General features: G+C 41.1%; 2 protein-coding genes across 2 annotated transcripts in view; both read left to right on the top strand.

Annotated features, from left to right (window-relative positions):
* Positions 1 to 19,499, top strand: part of LOC310684726 (uncharacterized protein) — a 58,972-nt gene that overhangs the window by 15,667 nt on the left and 23,806 nt on the right. The gene's annotated exons all lie outside the window — the stretch shown is intronic.
* LOC310684723 (uncharacterized protein) lies at positions 732 to 18,128 on the top strand. The gene is made up of 23 exons (XM_083456212.1): positions 732 to 810; positions 2,672 to 2,695; positions 4,009 to 4,032; positions 5,024 to 5,053; positions 6,930 to 6,956; positions 7,861 to 7,887; positions 8,668 to 8,718; positions 8,804 to 8,959; positions 9,223 to 9,374; positions 9,636 to 9,668; positions 9,754 to 9,786; positions 10,908 to 10,940; positions 11,238 to 11,270; positions 11,526 to 11,555; positions 11,644 to 11,676; positions 12,004 to 12,036; positions 12,704 to 12,736; positions 12,822 to 12,851; positions 12,936 to 12,965; positions 13,051 to 13,080; positions 13,165 to 13,194; positions 15,162 to 15,202; positions 17,883 to 18,128. The coding sequence occupies exons 8-22, from the start codon at positions 8,896 to 8,898 to the stop codon at positions 15,168 to 15,170; spliced, it is 606 nt and encodes a 201-aa protein (XP_083312338.1). The 5' UTR covers positions 732 to 810; positions 2,672 to 2,695; positions 4,009 to 4,032; positions 5,024 to 5,053; positions 6,930 to 6,956; positions 7,861 to 7,887; positions 8,668 to 8,718; positions 8,804 to 8,895; the 3' UTR covers positions 15,171 to 15,202; positions 17,883 to 18,128.

Raw genomic sequence — 19,499 nt, 5'->3', positions numbered from 1 at the left:
TACATATGCTTCAGGTTACACATGCTTCAGGTTACACATGCTTCAGGTTACAGACTCCGCTAACCCTGAAATAGTGCTTCAGGTTAAGAACTTTGCTTCAGGATGAGAACAGAAATTGTGCTCCGACGGCGCAGCGGCAGCAGGAGGCCCCATTAGCTAAAGTGGTACTTCAAATTAAGAACAGTTTCAGGTTAAGTACGGACCTTCTGAACAAATTAAGTACTTAACCTGAGGTACCACTGTATATAGGTCGAGTTAATTGTGCCCCCCCCTTTTTAAAACAATACTCCCCTGAAACTGTAATTTTGGAAGGTAAAAGAGCACATACTAAGGAGAATACGCAAAGATCGTATCAGGCTAGTAACAGGCGAAACAATAAAATAAATACAATAGGGTGAGATTGAAGTTGATGGACTTACTTTTGTAGGCATTCCTTAGATGTTAAATTAGAGTTGTGTGCAGATGGCCTCTTAACATTTGATAAAGTGTATGCAGAAAATTCTGCAAAATGGCCTACTTTTCTGGGCTTGGGTGGGTGAGAAAAAAATAAATCTCAAAAATGTTCTTGGAAAAAGAATCTTCTGAGGAATTCTGGCTCAGCTCTATGACCAAAACATAATAAGCTCTCTTAATTTTATTGGGGGTTGCTTCCAATAACTAAGAGTGTGCTCAAAGATCTGTACACTTAAACAGTTTCATCTTTGATGTGGAGAGCAACAATATCAATTAACTTCTTTCTTTCTTTCTTTCTTTCTTTCTTTCTTTCTTTCTTTCTTTCTTTCTTTGTAGACTGACGACAGCCCAAATTGGGTAAAATGTTTTGTTTTTATTTTTTTAAAAAATGTACCTAGCATTGTGATTTCTGCATTAAGTTGACACTTATATCCCAGTCCCCTTGATTTCAATGCAGCTCCCAAGTTATATGTGCTTATAGGTAAAAGGTAAAGTTAAAGGATCCCTGGACAGTTAGGTCTAGTCAAAGGCGACTATGGGGTTGCGGCGCTCATCTCACTTTCAAGCCGAAGGACCTGGCGTTTGTCCACAGACAGCTTTCTGGGTCATGTGGCCAGCATGACTAAACCGCTTCTGGTGCAATGGAACACCGTGATGGAAACCAGAGCGCACGGAAACACCGCTTACCTTCCTGCCACAGCAGTACCTATTTATCTACTTGCACTGGCGTGCTTTCGAACTGCTAGGTTGGCAGGAGCTGGGACAGAGCAACGGGAGCTCACTCCATTGCGGAGATTCGAACCAATTGCACTCTAACAATGGAATCCTACATATTCCCTCTCAGGATGCATATGCAATAAATAGATAAATAAAGTAAGCCCCGCTGAGTTCAATGTAACTTAGTCCAAAAAGACATTGGGCGTAGAATTTTACCTTTGGAGCATCCCAGAAGAAAATTTTCTAGGCTAGTGGTCTGTTGGCAGATGAGACAGACACAGAATATGCACCTATACCTTAAGAAAGAGTGGGCACAACACAATGATGTGTGGCAAATTCCCATTTAAAAAGCCATAAGAGAGAAACCTGGGCTGTGTACACATTGCCATTTACTCTGGCTTGATTGTACCCCCGCTGCTGGTTTTTGACATTAGCCACATCCCCCTATCTGTCCTGTAGCTTCTTAAGATATACTGCCATTTGACGCACCTCCTCTCAAACCAGCTTCTATCCAATTTGAAAATGCCCTTTGCACCTAAGCTGGGCTGTTTAGATTTTGGGGCAGCTGTTGTGAATGCACAGATGACAGCTTAGTGAATAGGAGTGAGGTAGTGGGCTTAAAGCAGCAGGGATGCCAAACAAGGAATGCGCATTGGGTGAAGACATCCCGGCCTCCTCTTTAGCGTGTACAGCAACATGCTAATGTGACCTGAAACGCAGTGGGTGGGTGGGAAGAACCTCACTGCATTTTAAGTCGCTAACATGTACGAAGCAGAAGTTGTTACTTCCTTCTCTGGTGGGTCATGGTGCTATTTGTTTTCACGATTGCCACAGTTTTAAGCTCATCGTTATTCTTGCAGGGCTGCTTGGGGAGAGTTGTTGAGACAAACATGGGGTCTACCTGACGCCCAACACCCTTCTGCTGAAATTCTAAATGGGGGAACTGACCCCTGCCTTCCTCCAGGGATGTCCTAGGAGGGGCATCTTGCTAGCTCAGTGTATGGAAGCATGCAATACTTACGTGGTGCTGTGCACAACGTACACGGCTGATTCCACACATGTAGCGTCCTTGAGATATTTATCCTTAGAGCCAACTGGCAGCTTTGGAGATGGAGAGGCTAAACTGAGGTTCTCCTTTCTCATATTGTTGAAGATCCCACCTGGCTTTCAGGTGTGCATCACAGCCCTTGCTGTACGAGTTGCTGGATCGGGGCCTTAGGCAGGGCTTGCGATAGACATTTTCCTGGCTGAGGCAGAGCACCAGGTGTGTGTCTCTCCCTCCTCTACCAACAATTTCTACCTTTTTGTGACACCCAAGACCTGACGTCTGAAGTGGCTACCTCACTTTGCCTAAAGTTATGAATGGCCTGGCTGTAGAACACAGTGAAGGTGGGTGGGGAAGGTCCCCATGCTGCAGTTTTGGCTCTGGGTGTGAGTTACCATCTTAACCCCATGTTTGGAATCTCTCCTCTTTGAATAACCTACATTCTTTCCCCTCCAGATGAAAAGATTATTCGAGATGCCGGTAAGTAAATGGAAAGGATTTTCTTCTCTGGTTGTTTCATATAATCTTAGTGCCCAAAACTGAGACGTGTTAAGCGAAATGAAAAGCTGTAAAGACAGCATGTCAAGACCTGAAGTGAGATGACCGGGATCCAAATCTGAGCCACAGTACTCCCTACATGACTTCTCTCTTAGCCTGGTCTACCTTAGAGGGTTGATGCAATGAACCTTCTTCATTGAACAAAAGTGAGATAAAAATGTAATATAAGTGGATATAAACCATGTGGCAATCACACAGGGTCCCCGGACGTTTCACCGTCTATTGATCCCTGTGCCACCACTTTTTTTCTCGCTGCCACCACCCAGGCCCTACCTGGTACAATAACCCTGAGTCCAGTCAGGGTTAAATTGGACAATAAATTTCTGTTTATTTATTGCAGTTTAGCAAGCGTGTGGTTTCATAAATGGTATCAGTCAATTACAATCATAGGGTGCCTATCCAGACCTATAATTTCCACTACCTGCTCTCACTCACTAAACCGCCTCTCAGATATTTACTTGTCTTCCTAGCTCCTAACTGTTCCTGACTCAGCTTATTTCGCTACACTAACTCAACCTACCCACAGACTTTATCCCAATTCACTCCCACTCCAACTAACCACCCAACTCTCAACAGACTGCCCTTTCGCCCCTCCCAGAGCTGGTTTTATAGTCCCTCTGACTCCACCTGCTGGGTTCTGATTGGGTAATTTGTTTAACTATTTCACCTCCAGCACTCTCATATGTTCACGTCACAAACCACCCCTTATCTCTCTTCCCACCGCCGGCCCTGGGGCAGTTTATACATTCAGTGGAATCAAATAGGGCTGTCCCACTTCAGGCTACAAGTGGTGGGTGGAGGAGTTTACATCTGAATGCTCCTCTAACTCAGACATGGCTTTGCTTCCGCTAGAATCCCAAAACCCACCAAACAGAACTAGATGCAAAAGACACAGATTTAGAGTTAAGTAATTCCAAAACCAGGAATTTGTTCTGAGAAGTAGGGCTCAGCTATTGTACATAGATGTTAAAAAACTTGGAGACCACTGTGAAATCCTGAAATGTCCCATTGTATAATTCCTCAGTGTTGTAATTCCTCAGTGTTGCCTTCTGGGATATGTTATCTATGTTGGAGTAGGATGGCTGAAATACAGTACCCCTAATCCCCAAAGACCCTCTATCTAGAAGGTAACCATATTTAGTGATAACAAAACCCACCAAGAGATCCAGAAGGATGTCTTGTTTGCACTTACAAAGTTAAGAAACTCTGAATAATTTATTCCTTTTTCCTTATAGATGGAGCTCGTAGAAAGAGTGAGAGTAAGTACAGTATATGGAAAATGCTTTCTATATTAACAGATTCATATAATTTCAGTGTCTCATCCTGAGCCAAGGGTTTGAGTAACGGTGTGTGTGTGTGTGTGTGTGTGTGTGTGTGTAAAGATTGGTACCGGACTGGATTTGAGCCAGTGTGATATAGAGAATGACAGAACTGTAGTAGTGAAACCTTGATTTAAATCACTGATTAGCCATGTATGTACCCATGTAAACTTTTGGGTCAAAGACAAAATACTCAGAAATACCGGTAACCTATTTTCCACATTGTATTTGTCCTATAACACAGCTGATCAAAAACCACAACAAAAACTAACAATGGCAGACACAAATCATACATGCATACATACGTCAACTTATTTATGCATTTTGTAACTTAAAATTAATGCTAAGATCCACTGAGTTCAATGAGACTGATTCTCAGGTTTGCATGTATTTTTAGCAAGATTTTTAGCTAAATCTGTAAAAGTTAAGCATTTCTAGCAACCTACTGAAATTAAACCAGTCATTCCAATACATAAATATGGCTGTGCTGGCTGAGGCTGATGGGAGTTGTAGTTCAACAGGTCTTAATATTACCACATTGGGAAAGGGGTAGCACACCAGACCCCATGTCTCCAACACAGCCAGACAGATGTTTCCTGCTTAAGCAAAATTCCTGAGTAGAGTTATTCAACCATGGGTGGTGTTTGTTCTCAGAAAACATGACAGGTCTATTTCTTCTCATTGAGGGCCCATCCACAGTTTCATTTGTCCCATGATTTCAAGGGATTTCAAGTCACAAATTTGAGAGGTGGCTGTTTGTTGTTTTTGCTCTGCCGCTTTCCCTGGGGAAACCTCCTGCTGAATCGGAAGAAACAGAATCCACAGCAAATCCAATGGGCCCTGAAATAATGGGCACCTTTCTGCTACCTTAGGAATCATTTTAATGAAGTGCTACTTAAAGTAACTCCTACTGCCCCCCTTTATTTTATAGGAAGCGTTTTCTAGAAAGAATTCTCAAAACGTAAGTACTGCCGGGGGCGGGGGGGAGGAGGATGTTCGCAATTTTGCTATTCCAAAGGCAAGCAAGGTTTGGCATGAATGTGAAGAGCCTTCCAGTTCTCTTCTTAAGTTTGCAGCTAGAGCAATTCCACAGCTTTTTGTCCCAGAGAATGAAAAGGTCACATACCGCCACGGTCACCGGATGTGTTGGATTTGTCAGGTTGACTTTGATACTCCTGGGCATGGTCAATGAATTGGCTGCGGGCAAAGGAATTGGGCATTTGCGTCTTTCTAAAAGAACAGAGGGAATCGGTTTGCCAAAGATGCGGTTGCTGAAACATTCAAACACACACCGGGGATCAAAAATCTGTTTGATTTTAGTTCACAGTAATTGGAAATGTACATGCAGCTCTCAAATCAAATTCTTTGAGAAAAGGTATTGGATCTCACATAACAAGTGGGCAGAAGGTACACATTTTTTCTAGCCATCCTCTGGAAAAGCTGCCAGACTTGTTTAGATGTTACAGTATTTACATTGCAGTACAATCTTTGTATAAAAGACTGGTGATGCATGACAAGGTACTGTATATGGCAACATTGGTGCATTTCCCCCTAGAAAAATAGGTGCTGGTACCCATCTCGAAGTTGTTACGGTATGTGTCACACTTTTTAACAACAACAAAAAGAGGTACCATTGAGTACCCCCTGGGCAAAATGAAAGCAAGAGGAGGCAAGGTACTATACCAGTCTGTGATACAAATATTGTACTGCAACAATACTGTCTGAACCCAAATAAATCACAATCAATGAGTATTTTTAAAAATATGGGAAGGCAATATGCGATTAAAATATTTGAGGCCAGTATTGTTTGGATTTTGCAGAATATCTGAGAGAACAAATGGTACCAATTCAGGGGGGGGGGGGGATGGCTATAAAAGCGTTGGTGAAGAACTCAGGTTTACCAGTGCACAATGGGTAAAATAACCCAGTTTAATGAAAGCAATGATGAAGAAAATTATTTATTACCTGCCCTTCAACCCAAGGTCCAGGGCAGGTCCCAGCAATTGAAAAAAAAAACGTTTAAAACAATTTAAAACAAATTACAATCATAATGATAGGGTGGGTCCCAAAAATAAAGATCTCAAGTGTCCAAGGCAAGGGTAGAATGAAGTGTCTCCAGGATTCTTCAAAAACTGCTTAGTGAAGGCACCAGATGCACCTCTGTGGGGAGGGAATTTCAGAACTTAGGGACTGCCATGGTCTGAGAATGCCTTTTCTCGCTCACCACCACTGAGCTTCTGAAGGTGATGAAACTACCAAGAGGTCTCTCTCTGCAGAACTTAATACTTGAGAGGGACTGTAAGGAAGAAGGTGTTCTTTCAGATATTTGGGGCCCAAGTTCTTTTGAGCATTAAACACTAGTGTGAGCACCGTTTGGGGCTGGGAACAAACTGGCAACCAATGCAGATGTTGTACAACAGGGCTCATGTTTAAATGAAACCCTAGCCAGCAATTTGGCTTCATTTTGAACCAATTGAAGTCGTCTTCAAAAGCAGCCCCACCTAGAGCACATCACAACAGTCCAGGCTGGAAGTTAACAGAGTACATAGCACAGTGGGCCAAATGGGGCCAGAGCTGGGGAACCAGCTGAAACTGGAGAAGGCAATCCTAGCCAATGAGGCCACCTGAGCCTCCGGTGAGAGCGTTGGATACAGGAGAACCTCCAAGCTATGGACTTGCTGCTTCTAGGAGAGTGCAACCTTGTTCAGAACAGCCCATCTCTCCACCTCCTGGATTTGAGAACTCAGGACACAGAATACCTCCATCTTTTCATAATAGCTCTCTTAAGGAACTGAAGTAATTAACTCTTCATTTGTTTCTTATCTTTTTCTTTCAAGAATAACCGCTATCAATGGCCGTTCCAGGTAAGAAGTGCCAATTTTCTTTCCTGATTTCCTGAGATCTTTTGATGAAGGGTGGTATATAAATTTGACTAAAAATAATAATTGCATTAAAGTAAACATTTGTGCATAAAGCACAACAAACAACTCCTGGCTTCTTTGTTTATTACTTTTCTTATGACCAATTCACATGTACTATATGTACACTATTAGGGACAAAATGTTGGAGTTCTTTTTTTTAAAAAAATTATCCTATCCATGAGAAGATAATTCAAGAGGCCAGCACTGCCTTATACGGAGTCAGATCATGTGCACCTACAATATGCTAGCAAATTCCATCTGCTGCCTTGAAAAGGGGTGAAAATACAAACATAGCTGTTTTTAGATTCCCCTATCATAGTGCCTATTATAGTGAATTATAGCACCTATTATAGCACCTATTACAGTGGTACCTCGGGTTACATACGCTTCAGGTTACATATGCTTCAGGTTACAGACTCCGCTAACCCAGAAATAGTGCTTCAGGTTAAGAACTTTGCTTCAGGATGAGAACAGAAATCGTGCTCTGGCGGTGTGGTAGCAGCAGGAGGCCCCATTAGCTAAAGTGGTGCTTCAGGTTAAGAACAGTTTCAGGTTAAGTACGGACCTCCGGAACGAATTAAGTACTTAACCTGAGGTACCACTGTATAGTGAATGGGGAAAAGTTGGGCCTTGCTTTTAATAGACTGTATTTGGTCCTGATCCGAAGTTGAATTATAAAGACGCTGAAACAGATCAAGCTGCTTCCCAAATATACAAGGCATATCTTGTGGCTGACACACGCGCATAATGCCTATATAAGCCTGGACTTCTGCCATGCTTTTTTAAAAAAACAAAACAAACGTTTATTAGAAAACTAACAAAACTTTTTAAATTACTGTTTCTGTAGAGTAACGCTGGTTCTTACCAACAACAGGTGAGCATGACAAATTTGGTTTGCTGCCTTGTTTCTATTTCCTATGGTAGCTAAGTGAGCTACCATATATATAAGTCATAGAGCCATAGAGCTGCACATGATCCAAAGAGTTGAAAAGCTATTTCCATGTGCCTAAGAGGCCTTTGGACTTGTTAGGCAGCAATCCATCACTTCCTCATGTCTCAGGATATTTCATTTTTGGAGTAAAAAGTGTGTTATATGGCAAAGGAATCCAGCCCTGAAGCGGGGGGAATTCAAATTTCTCTGGGTGCTTATATTTAGACTGGGCTTGCCTAAAATATTTATTTGGAATAACATGCTCCAATTGACTCTATTAAGCAGGTATGCCCCCTACTTTCTGCTACATGTCACGGGCAACCCCTCACCTTACAAACTCTGGCATGATACCCGTGTTCTTCACAGAACTCATCATTAAAAAAGCGGTTGTTGCATCATTTATTTTTTTTAATCAAGACTTTATTATGAAGCTAAAATAACAATCCAGTAAGGAATATGAAATAAAGGAAAATGAAAAAGTACAAAAAACAGGGTTCACAGAGACTACACAGTGAATCTGAAATAGTACAAAACAAATGTTATGAACACCAAGTATAGCCGTATTTCATTGGGACTTGCCTTCCACATGTTTGGCCTATCATGTAAGTAACAAACGGCAGACAAATGGAGGTAAAATCCATAGGTTTAGCTGCACCCTTAATTTATACACCAGTTTCTCAGAAATGAAAATGATGCAAACAGTTCCTTCCTTTTCTTCTTCAGCCTCCCCAACAACCTCAGCAGAATCCAGGAGCAGCCGTATATTTATATGCTGTGAGTATTAATTTACTACCAACAGGATTTCACATCATTTGGGATGTTTTTGAAATGTAAGCATTTCCTTCCCTTTCTCATTTAGGGGGCTCCTTCTCCAGCAAATCAAGGAAATGGACAGCCTGTGAGTATTAGTTTCTTAGAACAAGATTTTAAGTCTTTTTTAATTGTATTGGAATGCAAGCATTTTCTTCCCTTTGTCTTTCAGGGTCCTCAGTCATATCCAGCATATGGACCGCCTGTGAGTATAAGGCCATTTCGAGGCTGATGCTGTTTTTGGATGGGGCTCACTCACAAACTAGCAAATTCAGGTTGCACAGTTAAAGCTGATTTGAAGCCCTTGTACAACATTCCTTCCTCCACCCCTCTGCAAATTGGACTGTTTGCAATAAGGAAAGTAACAGGAAAAGTGTGGGATGACACTAGCTTGACACACTATTTTATACCCTCCCAGCAAACAAACCATAATGAATGCCCAACAAACATTCCTTCATTCTCTTTCAGCCTCCGCCACCATATGGACCATATGGACCACCTGTGAGTATCAGTTTCCTAGAAACAAGATTCTGCATGATTTGCATTGTTTTTTGAAATGGAAGCATTTTCTTCCCTTTCTTTTTCAGGGTCCTCAGTCATATCCAGCATATGGACAGCCTGTAAGTATTAGGCCACTTCCAAATTGATGCTGTTTTTGAATGGGGTTCAGTCGCATACCGACAAGTTCAGGATGAACAATTAAATTGATTTGATGCCCTTGCACAACGTTCCTTCCTCCACCCCTTTGCAAATTCGACTGTTTGCAATAAGGAAAGTAACAAGAAAAGTGTGGATGACACTAGCTTGACACACAATTTTATAACCTCCCAGCAAACAAACCACAATGAATGCCCAGCAAATATTCCTTCCTTCTCTTTCAGCTTCCCTCACCATATGGAGGATATGGATCATTTGTGAGTATCAATTTCCTAGAAACAAGATTCTGCATCATTTGCTTTGTTTTTGAAATGGAAGCATTTTCTTCTTTTTCTCTTCCAGAATCCTCCTCCACCCAGTGGAAATGATCAACCTGTGAGTATTAATTTCCTACAAGCAGGATTCTACATGTTTTGCCCCATAAACAACTGATGTTGTTTTCCAAACTCCCCACGAGTTTTCTGCAGATGGTTCATACTGAATGTTAAATAAGGAGGCTGGCTGCTACCTTAACTTCTTACAAATCAGTTTTGCAATCATTCCCATCCCCTTCTCTTTCTCCTCTTCTGTATTAGGATGCCTCTGGAGTGTCAGTATTTTACAGGAGGGATTCAGGCACATAGCAGAACTTTAGTTTAGAGCAATTAAAGTAGATTAAAGGCATCTGTTGCTACAGCACAACAAATCCACTTTATAAAAGAATTTGAGGCTGTGGCCACACTTTTGTTTATCATACGTTCACTTCATTTCCAGTGCTGGTTTTTTATTCCATATACACATGACATTATATGAAATGCATGGGCACCCTGTAATTTGAAATGTGAAATATAGTGGAACCTTGGGTGTTGAACGTAATCCATTCTGGAAGACCATTTGACTTCCAAAACATTCAACAACTGAGGCACAATGGGCGGTCTGCAATTTCAATGGAGAAAATTGAGAAATGCACCTCGGAAGCCATTCAATAACGGAAGCAATTACTTCTGGGTTTTCAGCGTTCGAAAACCGAAACATTTGGCTTCAGAGACACTTAAAAACTGAGGTTCCTCTGTATTACCATTTGATGCAATGTTTCTCAAGCCAGTTTCAGGACAATTGGATTAAGCCATTCCTATGACACTAAGTCATGCTCATGTCATCAGCTAGATGGAAAGTGCTGTGAAATGCTTTCAGGTGGTAATGTGAACACCCCCTGACTCTTTGTGGTTTGGAAAGTGAAATGCAATGAAAAAATTATTAATGGGAAGATGGGGGGGGGAGCAATCAAATTGGGATGAATGCAGGACAAATGCTCATTATCATTTAATTGCCCTATGGACAAATCGGAACATATGCTCAATAAAGGCCAGACACAGTTTGCAAAAGCTTGAAGAAGCAAATCAGGATGAACATTCAATAAATAAGTCATCTGGAGGAGTACTTGATTTCCAACAAAAAATATTTTGTATTTGTGTTTCGTTTTGGAATGTAAACGTTTTCTTCCTTCTTTGTTTCAGTCTTCCGCATCAGTAGGAATATATGTACCACAAGTGAGTATTATTTTCCTACCAGTGTGATTCTACATCATTTGCATGTGGTACTCTGGTTACGAACTTAATTCGTTCCGGAGGTCCGTTCTTAAGCTGAAACCGTTCTTATCCTGAGGCGCGCTTTTGCTAATGGGGTCTCCCACTGCGTGTGCGCCTCTGGCACGTGATTTCTGTTTGCATCCTGGGGCAAAGTTCACAACCAGGAGCAGCTACTTCTGGGTTAGCGGCCTTCGTAACCCGAAGTGTTCGTAACCAGAGGTACCACTGTACAAGAATTTCCTTCCCTTTCTCTATCAGGCTCCTCAGCCATATCCAGGATATGGACAGTCTGTAAGTATTAGGCTACTTCCAGACCAATGCTAAATGGGATTCACTCACATACTGACAAGTTCAGGTGGCACAAATTGATTTGATGCCCTTGCAGAGGAATCTTTCCCCCACTGCTCTGCAAACTGGACTTTTTGCAATAAGGAAAGTAACAGGAAAAGTGTGGGGTGACACTTGCTTGACCCAATGTTTTATTACCTATCCAAAAACAAATCAGAATGAATGCCCTATAAATATTTCTTTCCCTTTATCTTTCAGCCTTCACCAGCTGGTGAAAATCAGCAACCTGTGAGTATTAATTTCCCTACAAACAGGAATTTACAGCTTTTGTATTGTTTTGAAAAGCAAATATTTCCCTTTCCCCCCCCTCTTTCAGCCTCCCTTGCCATATGGAGGATATGGACTACCTGTGAGTATCAATTTCCTAGAAACAAGATTCTGCATCATTTGCATTGTTTTTGAAATGGAAGCATTTTCTTCCTTTTCTCTTCCAGCCTCTTCCTCCACCCACTGGAACTGATCAACTTGTGAGTATTAATTTCCCTACAAACAGGAATTTACAGCTTCTGTATTGTTCTGAAAGGCAAATATTTCCCTCCCCCCCCCCCCGTCTTTCTGCCTCCCTTGCCATATGGAGGATATGGACCACCTGTGAGGATCATTTTCCGAGAAACAGGATCCTGCATTATTTGCATTGTTTTTGAAATGGAATCATTTTCTTCCTTTTCTCTTCCAGCCTCCTCCTCCACCAATTGGAAATGATCAACCTGTGAGTATTAATTTCCTACAAGCAGGATTCTACATGTTTTTCCCAATAAGCAACTGATGTTGTTTTCCAACCTCCCCATGAATTTTCTGCAAATGGTTCAGGTTGAATGCCAAATAAGAAGGCTGGCTGCAACCTTAACTTCCTACAAATCAGATTTGCAAGCATTCCCATTCCCTTCTATTTCACCTCTTGTGAAAGGTGCCTCTGGACTGTCAGTATTTTACAGGAGGGATTCAGGCATGTAGTGGAATTTTAGCTCAGAGTAATTAAAGTACGTTAAAGGCCTCTTTTTCTATAGCACAACAAATCCACTTTATAAAAGAATTTGAGGCTGTGTGCACACTTCCATTTATCATTCATTCACTTCATTTCCAGTGCTGGTTTTTTTATTCCGTATTCACATGACATTATATTAAATGCATGGGCACCCTGTAATTTGTTGTGAAATATTGCCGTTTGATGCAATGTTTCTCAAACGAGTTTCAGGATCATTGGATTAAGCCATTCCTATGACACTAAGCCATGCTCATGTCAACAGCTAGATGGAAAGTGCTGTGAAATGCTTTAAGGTGCTAATGTGAACACACCCTGACTCTTTGTGGTTTGGAAAGTGAAATGCATGAAATGGTTTTGGAACGCAAACGTTCCCTCCCTTCCTTTATTTCAGACTTCAGTATCAGCTGGAATAAATGCACCACCTGTGAGTATCAATTTCCTAGAAACAGGATTTAACATCATTCAACTTGTTTTTGAAATAAAAGCATTTCCTTCCTTTTCTCTTTCAGCCTCCACCACCTCCTGGTGGAAATCAACCTGTGAGTATCAATTTCTTACAAACAGTATTCTAAATATTTTGCAGTGTTTTGAAACAGAAGCATTTCCTTCCTTTTCCCTTTCAGCCTCCATCACCACCTGGCGGAAGTCAACCTGTGAGTATCAATTTCCTACAAACAGGATTTTTGCGTCTCTTGCATTGCTTTGAAATAGAAACATTTCTTTCCTTTTTCCTTTCAGCCTTCTTCTTCACCTGCCGGAAGTCCATCTGTGAGTATTAATTTCCTACAAACAGGATTCTACATCTCTTGCATTGCATTGAAATAGAATCATTTCCTTCCTTTTCTCTTTCAGCCTCCACCACCTTTTGAAAGTCAGGAACCTGTGAGTATTAATTTCCTAGAAGCAGTATTTTGCATCCTGGTTGAGCAGTCCAATGAGGAAGGGGGAAGCTGTGCTGGTAGTACCAGCAAATCCTGAGCCCTGCCAGTCTTGCCCCAGTCAGCACAGCTAGAGCTCAGAACAATTTCTGTTATTAGGCACTGTACTAAAATGTACATAAGTTCATTTAATCATGTTTATACTTCTTATTGGCTACCACTTGTATATTTAATTTTTAAATTGCTGCATATATAGGTGAAAGAAATATATCATGTTCAGGTTTTTTGCATTTAGTGATTGGTCAGGAATTATATCCTCTAAGTTTGGTCTTCTTACTCAGGAAAAGAAGTATACCAGCTTTAAAGTTGTGTTATGTCTTGCCTCTTTCAGAGTTCTTCAGGGTCTCTGTTCCCCCCACAGAACATTCTTAGTAATACAATGCAATGCTTCTTGTCAGTTTTAAGAATGCCTCCTATGAATAAGCAATGGCAGAAATGAAGCAGAATCGTTTTAATTAATTTCAACCATTAATTAATGTGTTTTCATTGCTTTCACTTAGAAACAAGTTAGACATAAACGGGAGTGCATTCTTTTCATTATTCATCATTTCCGAAACGAAAGCGCACTTGTTTGGTTTTCTTTTCCTTCACCCTCTTATGTAGCGTTGAAATACAGTAATACAGGGGAAAGCTCAGTTCAATGCACTTTTATAGCTTTCAGCGAACAGCCATTGTAACTTTCCGGAGAACACAAAGTTAAATTTCAGAAGTACAATTTCAGTTTTTTACTGGGAAAGCAACTTTCCTTTCCAACTGCAAGGACTGTGCAGCCAACAAAGAGATACAAGTGATCTGGATGTGGCTCAGTTACCCCTTAGGTGAGCTGGCAGGTGCAGCTATTAACAGCATAAGCTGGAAGACTGGATGCTCATGGTTCAAGTAGCCCTGTGAATATGAGCATAATAACATCAACTTGGGATAGTAGTAGTTTATTGAGATTAATTGTGGCACACTGGTTAGAGTCACTCCACTTTAGCAAATGCAGCCCCCTTGATATTTGTTTGAGGGGGCCCAGCACATGTGTGGGTATGTGGCAGCTTCAGTGCTCAGCTCCTCCAGACGTCATACATGTGATGCACCCCAGACCCTCCTAAAACTTGGGGCCAACCTGGCGCCTCTGTTATCTTCAGTTGGCAGTTACATATGTGGCAATAAGGGGAAGGGGATATGGGAAATATAGCCACATGACAATGAAATGCAAAAAAGAACAGTCTGCAATGATTCAGTATAAAACCTGATGAACAAAATGGTCATTCACAGCAGCTGTAATTGTGAACACAATCACCCCTGCTCTGCTGTGGGGCAGGAAGTTATTAATATTACATCTGCAGTAGTTACGGAAAAGAAGTGTTTTGGAGTACAAAATAAGGTTTTGTGTTTTGAAAGACCCGTCTGTTTTAAGCTCTCTTTAACTCTTTATGAATTAAAGCTTGAAATAGATGGATATTTTGAAATGATCTTGTAATCTACCCAAATACTTTGACTTCTTAAAAGCAAACTTCCCCTTCAAACTGAAGCACTTGGTGAAAGATTCCTGACACCCATTCAAAAAAGAAACAGCAGATTCTCCTCAGATCTAGTTGTTTCTTATTATAATGTGTACTTTCCCTGTTTTACAACATGCTTATATGTCCATGCCCTTATTGCCCTATCCATTCCTCCTCAAAAGCCTAGCTTGAGTATTTCCTGTACCTTTTCAGGATGCAATCATTTGTAGGATCCACTTGATGTCCTCAGTAGCCTCTTACTTAATCTTTAAAAGCGCTTTCTAAAATAGTGACTTAATGATGCACCCTCACCCACTCCTTCTAGCAATTACATGATGATTTCCCCCCCGTGAGTTCAAGCGCATCAACGTTCTTGTTGTTTTGCACTTGGTCTGAGATGGTTGCCTGCATTTTGTTTTTCCAGGCACCATAAACCTGACCATTCAACCTGGGAAATATACTCAGGTGAGTACAGAGGATGCTGCTTTCGCACCAAGAGAGACTAAACTATGCTAGTTTGTCCAAAGACGTTCGTATATGGGTTACCTTGGGGTGTGGGTATATAGGACTATTGGCAATGAATGTAAGAAATGGAATGCAAAATGTGAAATACCAGCTGCTTAATATAGATGGCTTTTTGCAATATGCATGTTTCAAAACTTGAGTTGAAGAATAATCTTTTAGTTCAGAGCATCAGTTCTCGGTGCCATTTTAAGATGATCCCATATTTCAGATACCTGTAGCTCCAAAGAACAAATAGAAACCATAGATTTGTTGTTAGCCATACTTTGTTCTCTGTACCAGAAGTTTCTATCAAGCATTTAGGCATGAATCCTAAATGCTACCTGGTGGATTATACTGTTGTGAACCTAATAAGAAAACCTCCACCTATAGTACCATATTCTCTTGTCTGTATTTCCTTGTAACTTTTTAAATATTGTATTTTTTGTTGTGGTAACCCACCTAGGGACTTCATGGTGAAGGGTGGGCAAGAAATTAATGGAAATAATATTATTACACATATCCATCTCCTCTTCGGTCAGGTTTGATGTCAAGATGACAGCCTGCTGATCCTGAATTTTTACTGCATGTCCATAGGTGTTGTGGGGCTTAAACATTTTTTGACAGAATTACAAGCCTGGTAGATGAAGGGAACGCAGTGGATGTAGCCTACCTTGATTTCAGCAAGGCATTTGACCAGGTGCCCCATGATATTCTTGTAAAGAAGCTGGTAAAATGCGGTCTTGACTATGCTACCACTCAGTGGATTTGTAACTGGCTGACTGACCGAACCCAAAGGGTGCTCATCAATGGTTCCTCTTCATCCTGGAGAAGAGTGACTAGTGGGGTGCCACAGGGTTCTGTCTTGGGCCCGGTCTTGTTCAACATCTTTATCAACGACTTGGATGATGGACTCAAGGGCATCCTGATCAAAGTTGCAGATGACACCTAACTGGGAGGGGTGGCTAACGCCCCAGAGGACAGGATCACACTTCAAAATGACCTTGACAGATTAGAGAACTGGGCCAAAACAAACAAGATGAATTTTAACAGGGAGAAATGTAAAGTAGTGCACTTGGGCAAAAAAAAATGAGAGGCACAAATACAAGATGGGTGACACCTGGCTTGAGAGCAGTACATGTGAAAAGGATCTAGGAGTCTTGGTTGACCACAAACTTGACATGAGCCAACAGTGTGACGCGGCAGCTAAAAAAGCCAATGTAGTTCTGGGCTGCATCAATAGGAGTATAGCATCTAGATCAAGGGAAGTAATAGTGCCACTGTATTCTGCTCTGGTCAGACCTCACCTGGAGTACTGTGTCCAGTTCTGGGCACCACAGTTCAAGAAGGACACTGACAAACTGGAACGTGTCCAGAGGAGGGCAACCAAAATGGTCAAAGGCCTGGAAACGATGCCTTATGAGGAACGGCTAAGGGAGCTGGGCATGTTTAGCCTGGAGAAGAGGAGGTTAAGGGGGGATATGATAGCCATGTTCAAATATATAAAAGGATGTCACATAGAGGAGGGAGAAAGGTTGTTTTCTGCTGCTCCAGAGAAGTGGACACGGAGCAATGGATCCAAACTACAAGAAAGAAGATTCCACCTAAACATTAGGAAGAACTTCCTGACAGTAAGAGCTGTTCGACAGTGGAATTTGCTGTCAAGGAGCGTGGTGGAGTCTCCTTCTTTGGAGGTCTTTAAGCAGAGGCTTGACAACCATATGTCAGGAGTGCTCTGGTGGTGTTTCCTGCTTGGCAGGGGGTTGGACTCGATGGCCCTTGTGGTCTCTTCCAACTCTATGATTCTATGATTTTGCAGAGCAATGTTGTAACACACAGAGGGAAATATTTATACGTATAAGAGTAACACTAGTTAATTTCCCCCCACAAACCTGAATAGATAATGATATAAAAAGCATAAGCAAAGTTATATTTCTGAATCTTGTCAAGACACAATGTATATCTGATTCCCAGCTACTGACTTCCACAGGAATTATTGACGAAGAAGTCTTGATTTGGGGATCATTTGTTTTATCCATTATTTTTTTAAAAAAATAACAAGTTCTGGTCCCAGAGACCAGAATTAGGGAGAGGGAAACACTAGGATGGTTTTTCTACCTAAGGTGGGTATCGTTGGGTACTTTAAACCTTGAATTGGGGAGCAATTCCATTTGCTGCTCTGCCTCAGGCAACAAAAAATGTATGCACAAGACCAGCCTGCTATTCCTGTCGCCTCCCTAAATATTTATATGCATCTTACAACACATATGCCCATGTCTCTTCAGATATGTGAAAAAATGTAACTTGGAAATGTAGATAAGTCTGTTTCAAAAGAAGAGCCATGCAGGTAAAGTGCAGTGCAATCCTGTATCTTGTTTCCTCAGAAGAAATTCCTGCCATGTTCATCAAGTCCCATTCCCTAGTCAGGATGTTGAGGAATTAAGCCTGAGTCTCTGTGAAAGAAAAGCATCTTATTCATCCCGTAGGCTCCAAATGTGTAGTGCAGCTGCCTCATCTGTTATGTTAACACTTGATGTGGTGTTCTTGTGCTGGCGTCATTAACTAGCAAACAAGGTGAAATTTATGTATGCACGTGTAGGAAATACCCAACCCTTTTTCACTTGTTTTTTATTACTGTTTTCAGATTGGCAAGCTGGATCCGCTGACAACAATCTTCAGTACCTGCCGCTATGCTTTCCTTCTACAAATTTAATAACTTTATTACCAATCAGGTTTCATAATGCGAACCGCAACTTCCTTTTAACCGGGGTCTGCTAACTGTAGTTTTTTCTGTTGATTTTGGGTGTCTTTACTGTAACCCAGGGTAAGGGAAGACTCGTGAACACTGGTTGCTTTGCCGTAAAATAAAAAATATGTTATTACATCACAACATTTTGCCTTTTTAATTGTATTGCTTCAAAATTAATTGATTTGCAAGTTGAAGACATTATGCACCCCGTTCTAATGCTGTGGCCGTTGTGTCAGGTAAAAACTCACCACTCTGAAAAAAAAGCCATATATATTTTGAAGCGCTTACTCCCACATCCTTTCCCCCCAGGTCTCTTGTTGTCATTTTTTAGAAAAAAAAATATAAGCAATCATTATACATGACACAATACCATTAGTTTAAGGAAATAACAACAAATCACAATTGTATCCCATATGGCTTCCCTCAGATCTTACATAAAATTGCCAAAATGTCTACAAGGCCTTCTCTCCAACTATATTCTGTGCAGCATAAGCCCATTTAAATTGGTCTGACTTTGAATAGAACCCTTGATTTCTTTCCACAAATGTTTTGAATGCAGCAATCTTTAATATTATTATTATTAATTGTATACTGCCCTACACCTGCAGGCCTCACAACATAAAATCACAATATAAAAACAGAAAATACATAATAAAAATAAACAAGAAAAACCCAATAATCCTCCCTTCTGTCACACATTTTTAACGGGTATCAGATATCAATCAGCCAATCGGGCCTGGTTAAAGAAGATTTTTGCCCGGCGTCAAAATATATAATGAAGGCACCAGCTAAACCTCTCTGGAGAGAGCATTCCATGTTACTTATTAACAAAAAAATTCCTAGTCTTTATTTATTTACTATATTTTTATACTGCATTCACCAGAAATGGTCTCAGAGTGATGGACAACAAAATAAGGTGCTATATACAAGCGAACATAACATAAGGAAGAAACATTCTCACAAATTACGCAAATGATGTTGCATTGTTTTACAGTCAAGTGACTCAAAACGGCTCACATGGTAAAAACAAAAAAACAAATAACACAATTAACAGTGGTGAAGGTCAAATATGTCTTCACCTTTCGACCCCACCTCCCCCCCCCCCAAAAAAAACCTGACAGAAAAGGTGTTGTTGTTTTTAAATCTGGTGTCTCAATATAAAGTGAGGGAGAGGTGTGCTTCTATATTAAGACACGAACCACTAGCCCAAGCCTCAGCCGTTGAGCTTAATTTTGTTGATGATAATTTTATTTCATGGATTTATTCCACACTTCTCATCTGAAGTAGTCAAAAGAGCTTGTGATTAAAATTGACAAAAAACGCTCATGTGGCTCAGCCTGGTGCAACTGCAGAAGAGGGCTAAGGGAAGGCCTCTCCCTCACAAGATTTTGGAGGGAATCCTGAGGAGATTCTGAGGAGACTTGAAGGCCCGAGAGAGAAGAGAGATCCTGAGGAGATTCCAGAGAGGGAAGGAAGGGGAATGAAAGTCTAGGGAGGGCCATGGAGGAGAGA

This window comes from Podarcis tiliguerta, assembly GCF_965153285.1.
Source record: "Podarcis tiliguerta genome assembly, chromosome: 8".
Taxonomy (NCBI): domain Eukaryota; kingdom Metazoa; phylum Chordata; class Lepidosauria; order Squamata; family Lacertidae; genus Podarcis; species Podarcis tiliguerta.
The sequence above is the reverse complement of the archived record's forward strand: the minus strand, read 5'-3'. Positions and strand labels throughout refer to the sequence as shown.

Coding starts and splice junctions, on each gene's coding strand:
- LOC310684723 (XM_083456212.1), top strand. CDS start 8,896: ATGCAAGCATTTTCTTCCCTTTGTCTTTCAGGGTCCTCAGTCATATCC. Junction 9,669..9,753: donor ATGGAGGATATGGATCATTT/GTGAGTATCAAT, acceptor TTTCTCTTCCAG/AATCCTCCTCCACCCAGTGG. Junction 11,556..11,643: donor CTGGTGAAAATCAGCAACCT/GTGAGTATTAAT, acceptor CCCCTCTTTCAG/CCTCCCTTGCCATATGGAGG.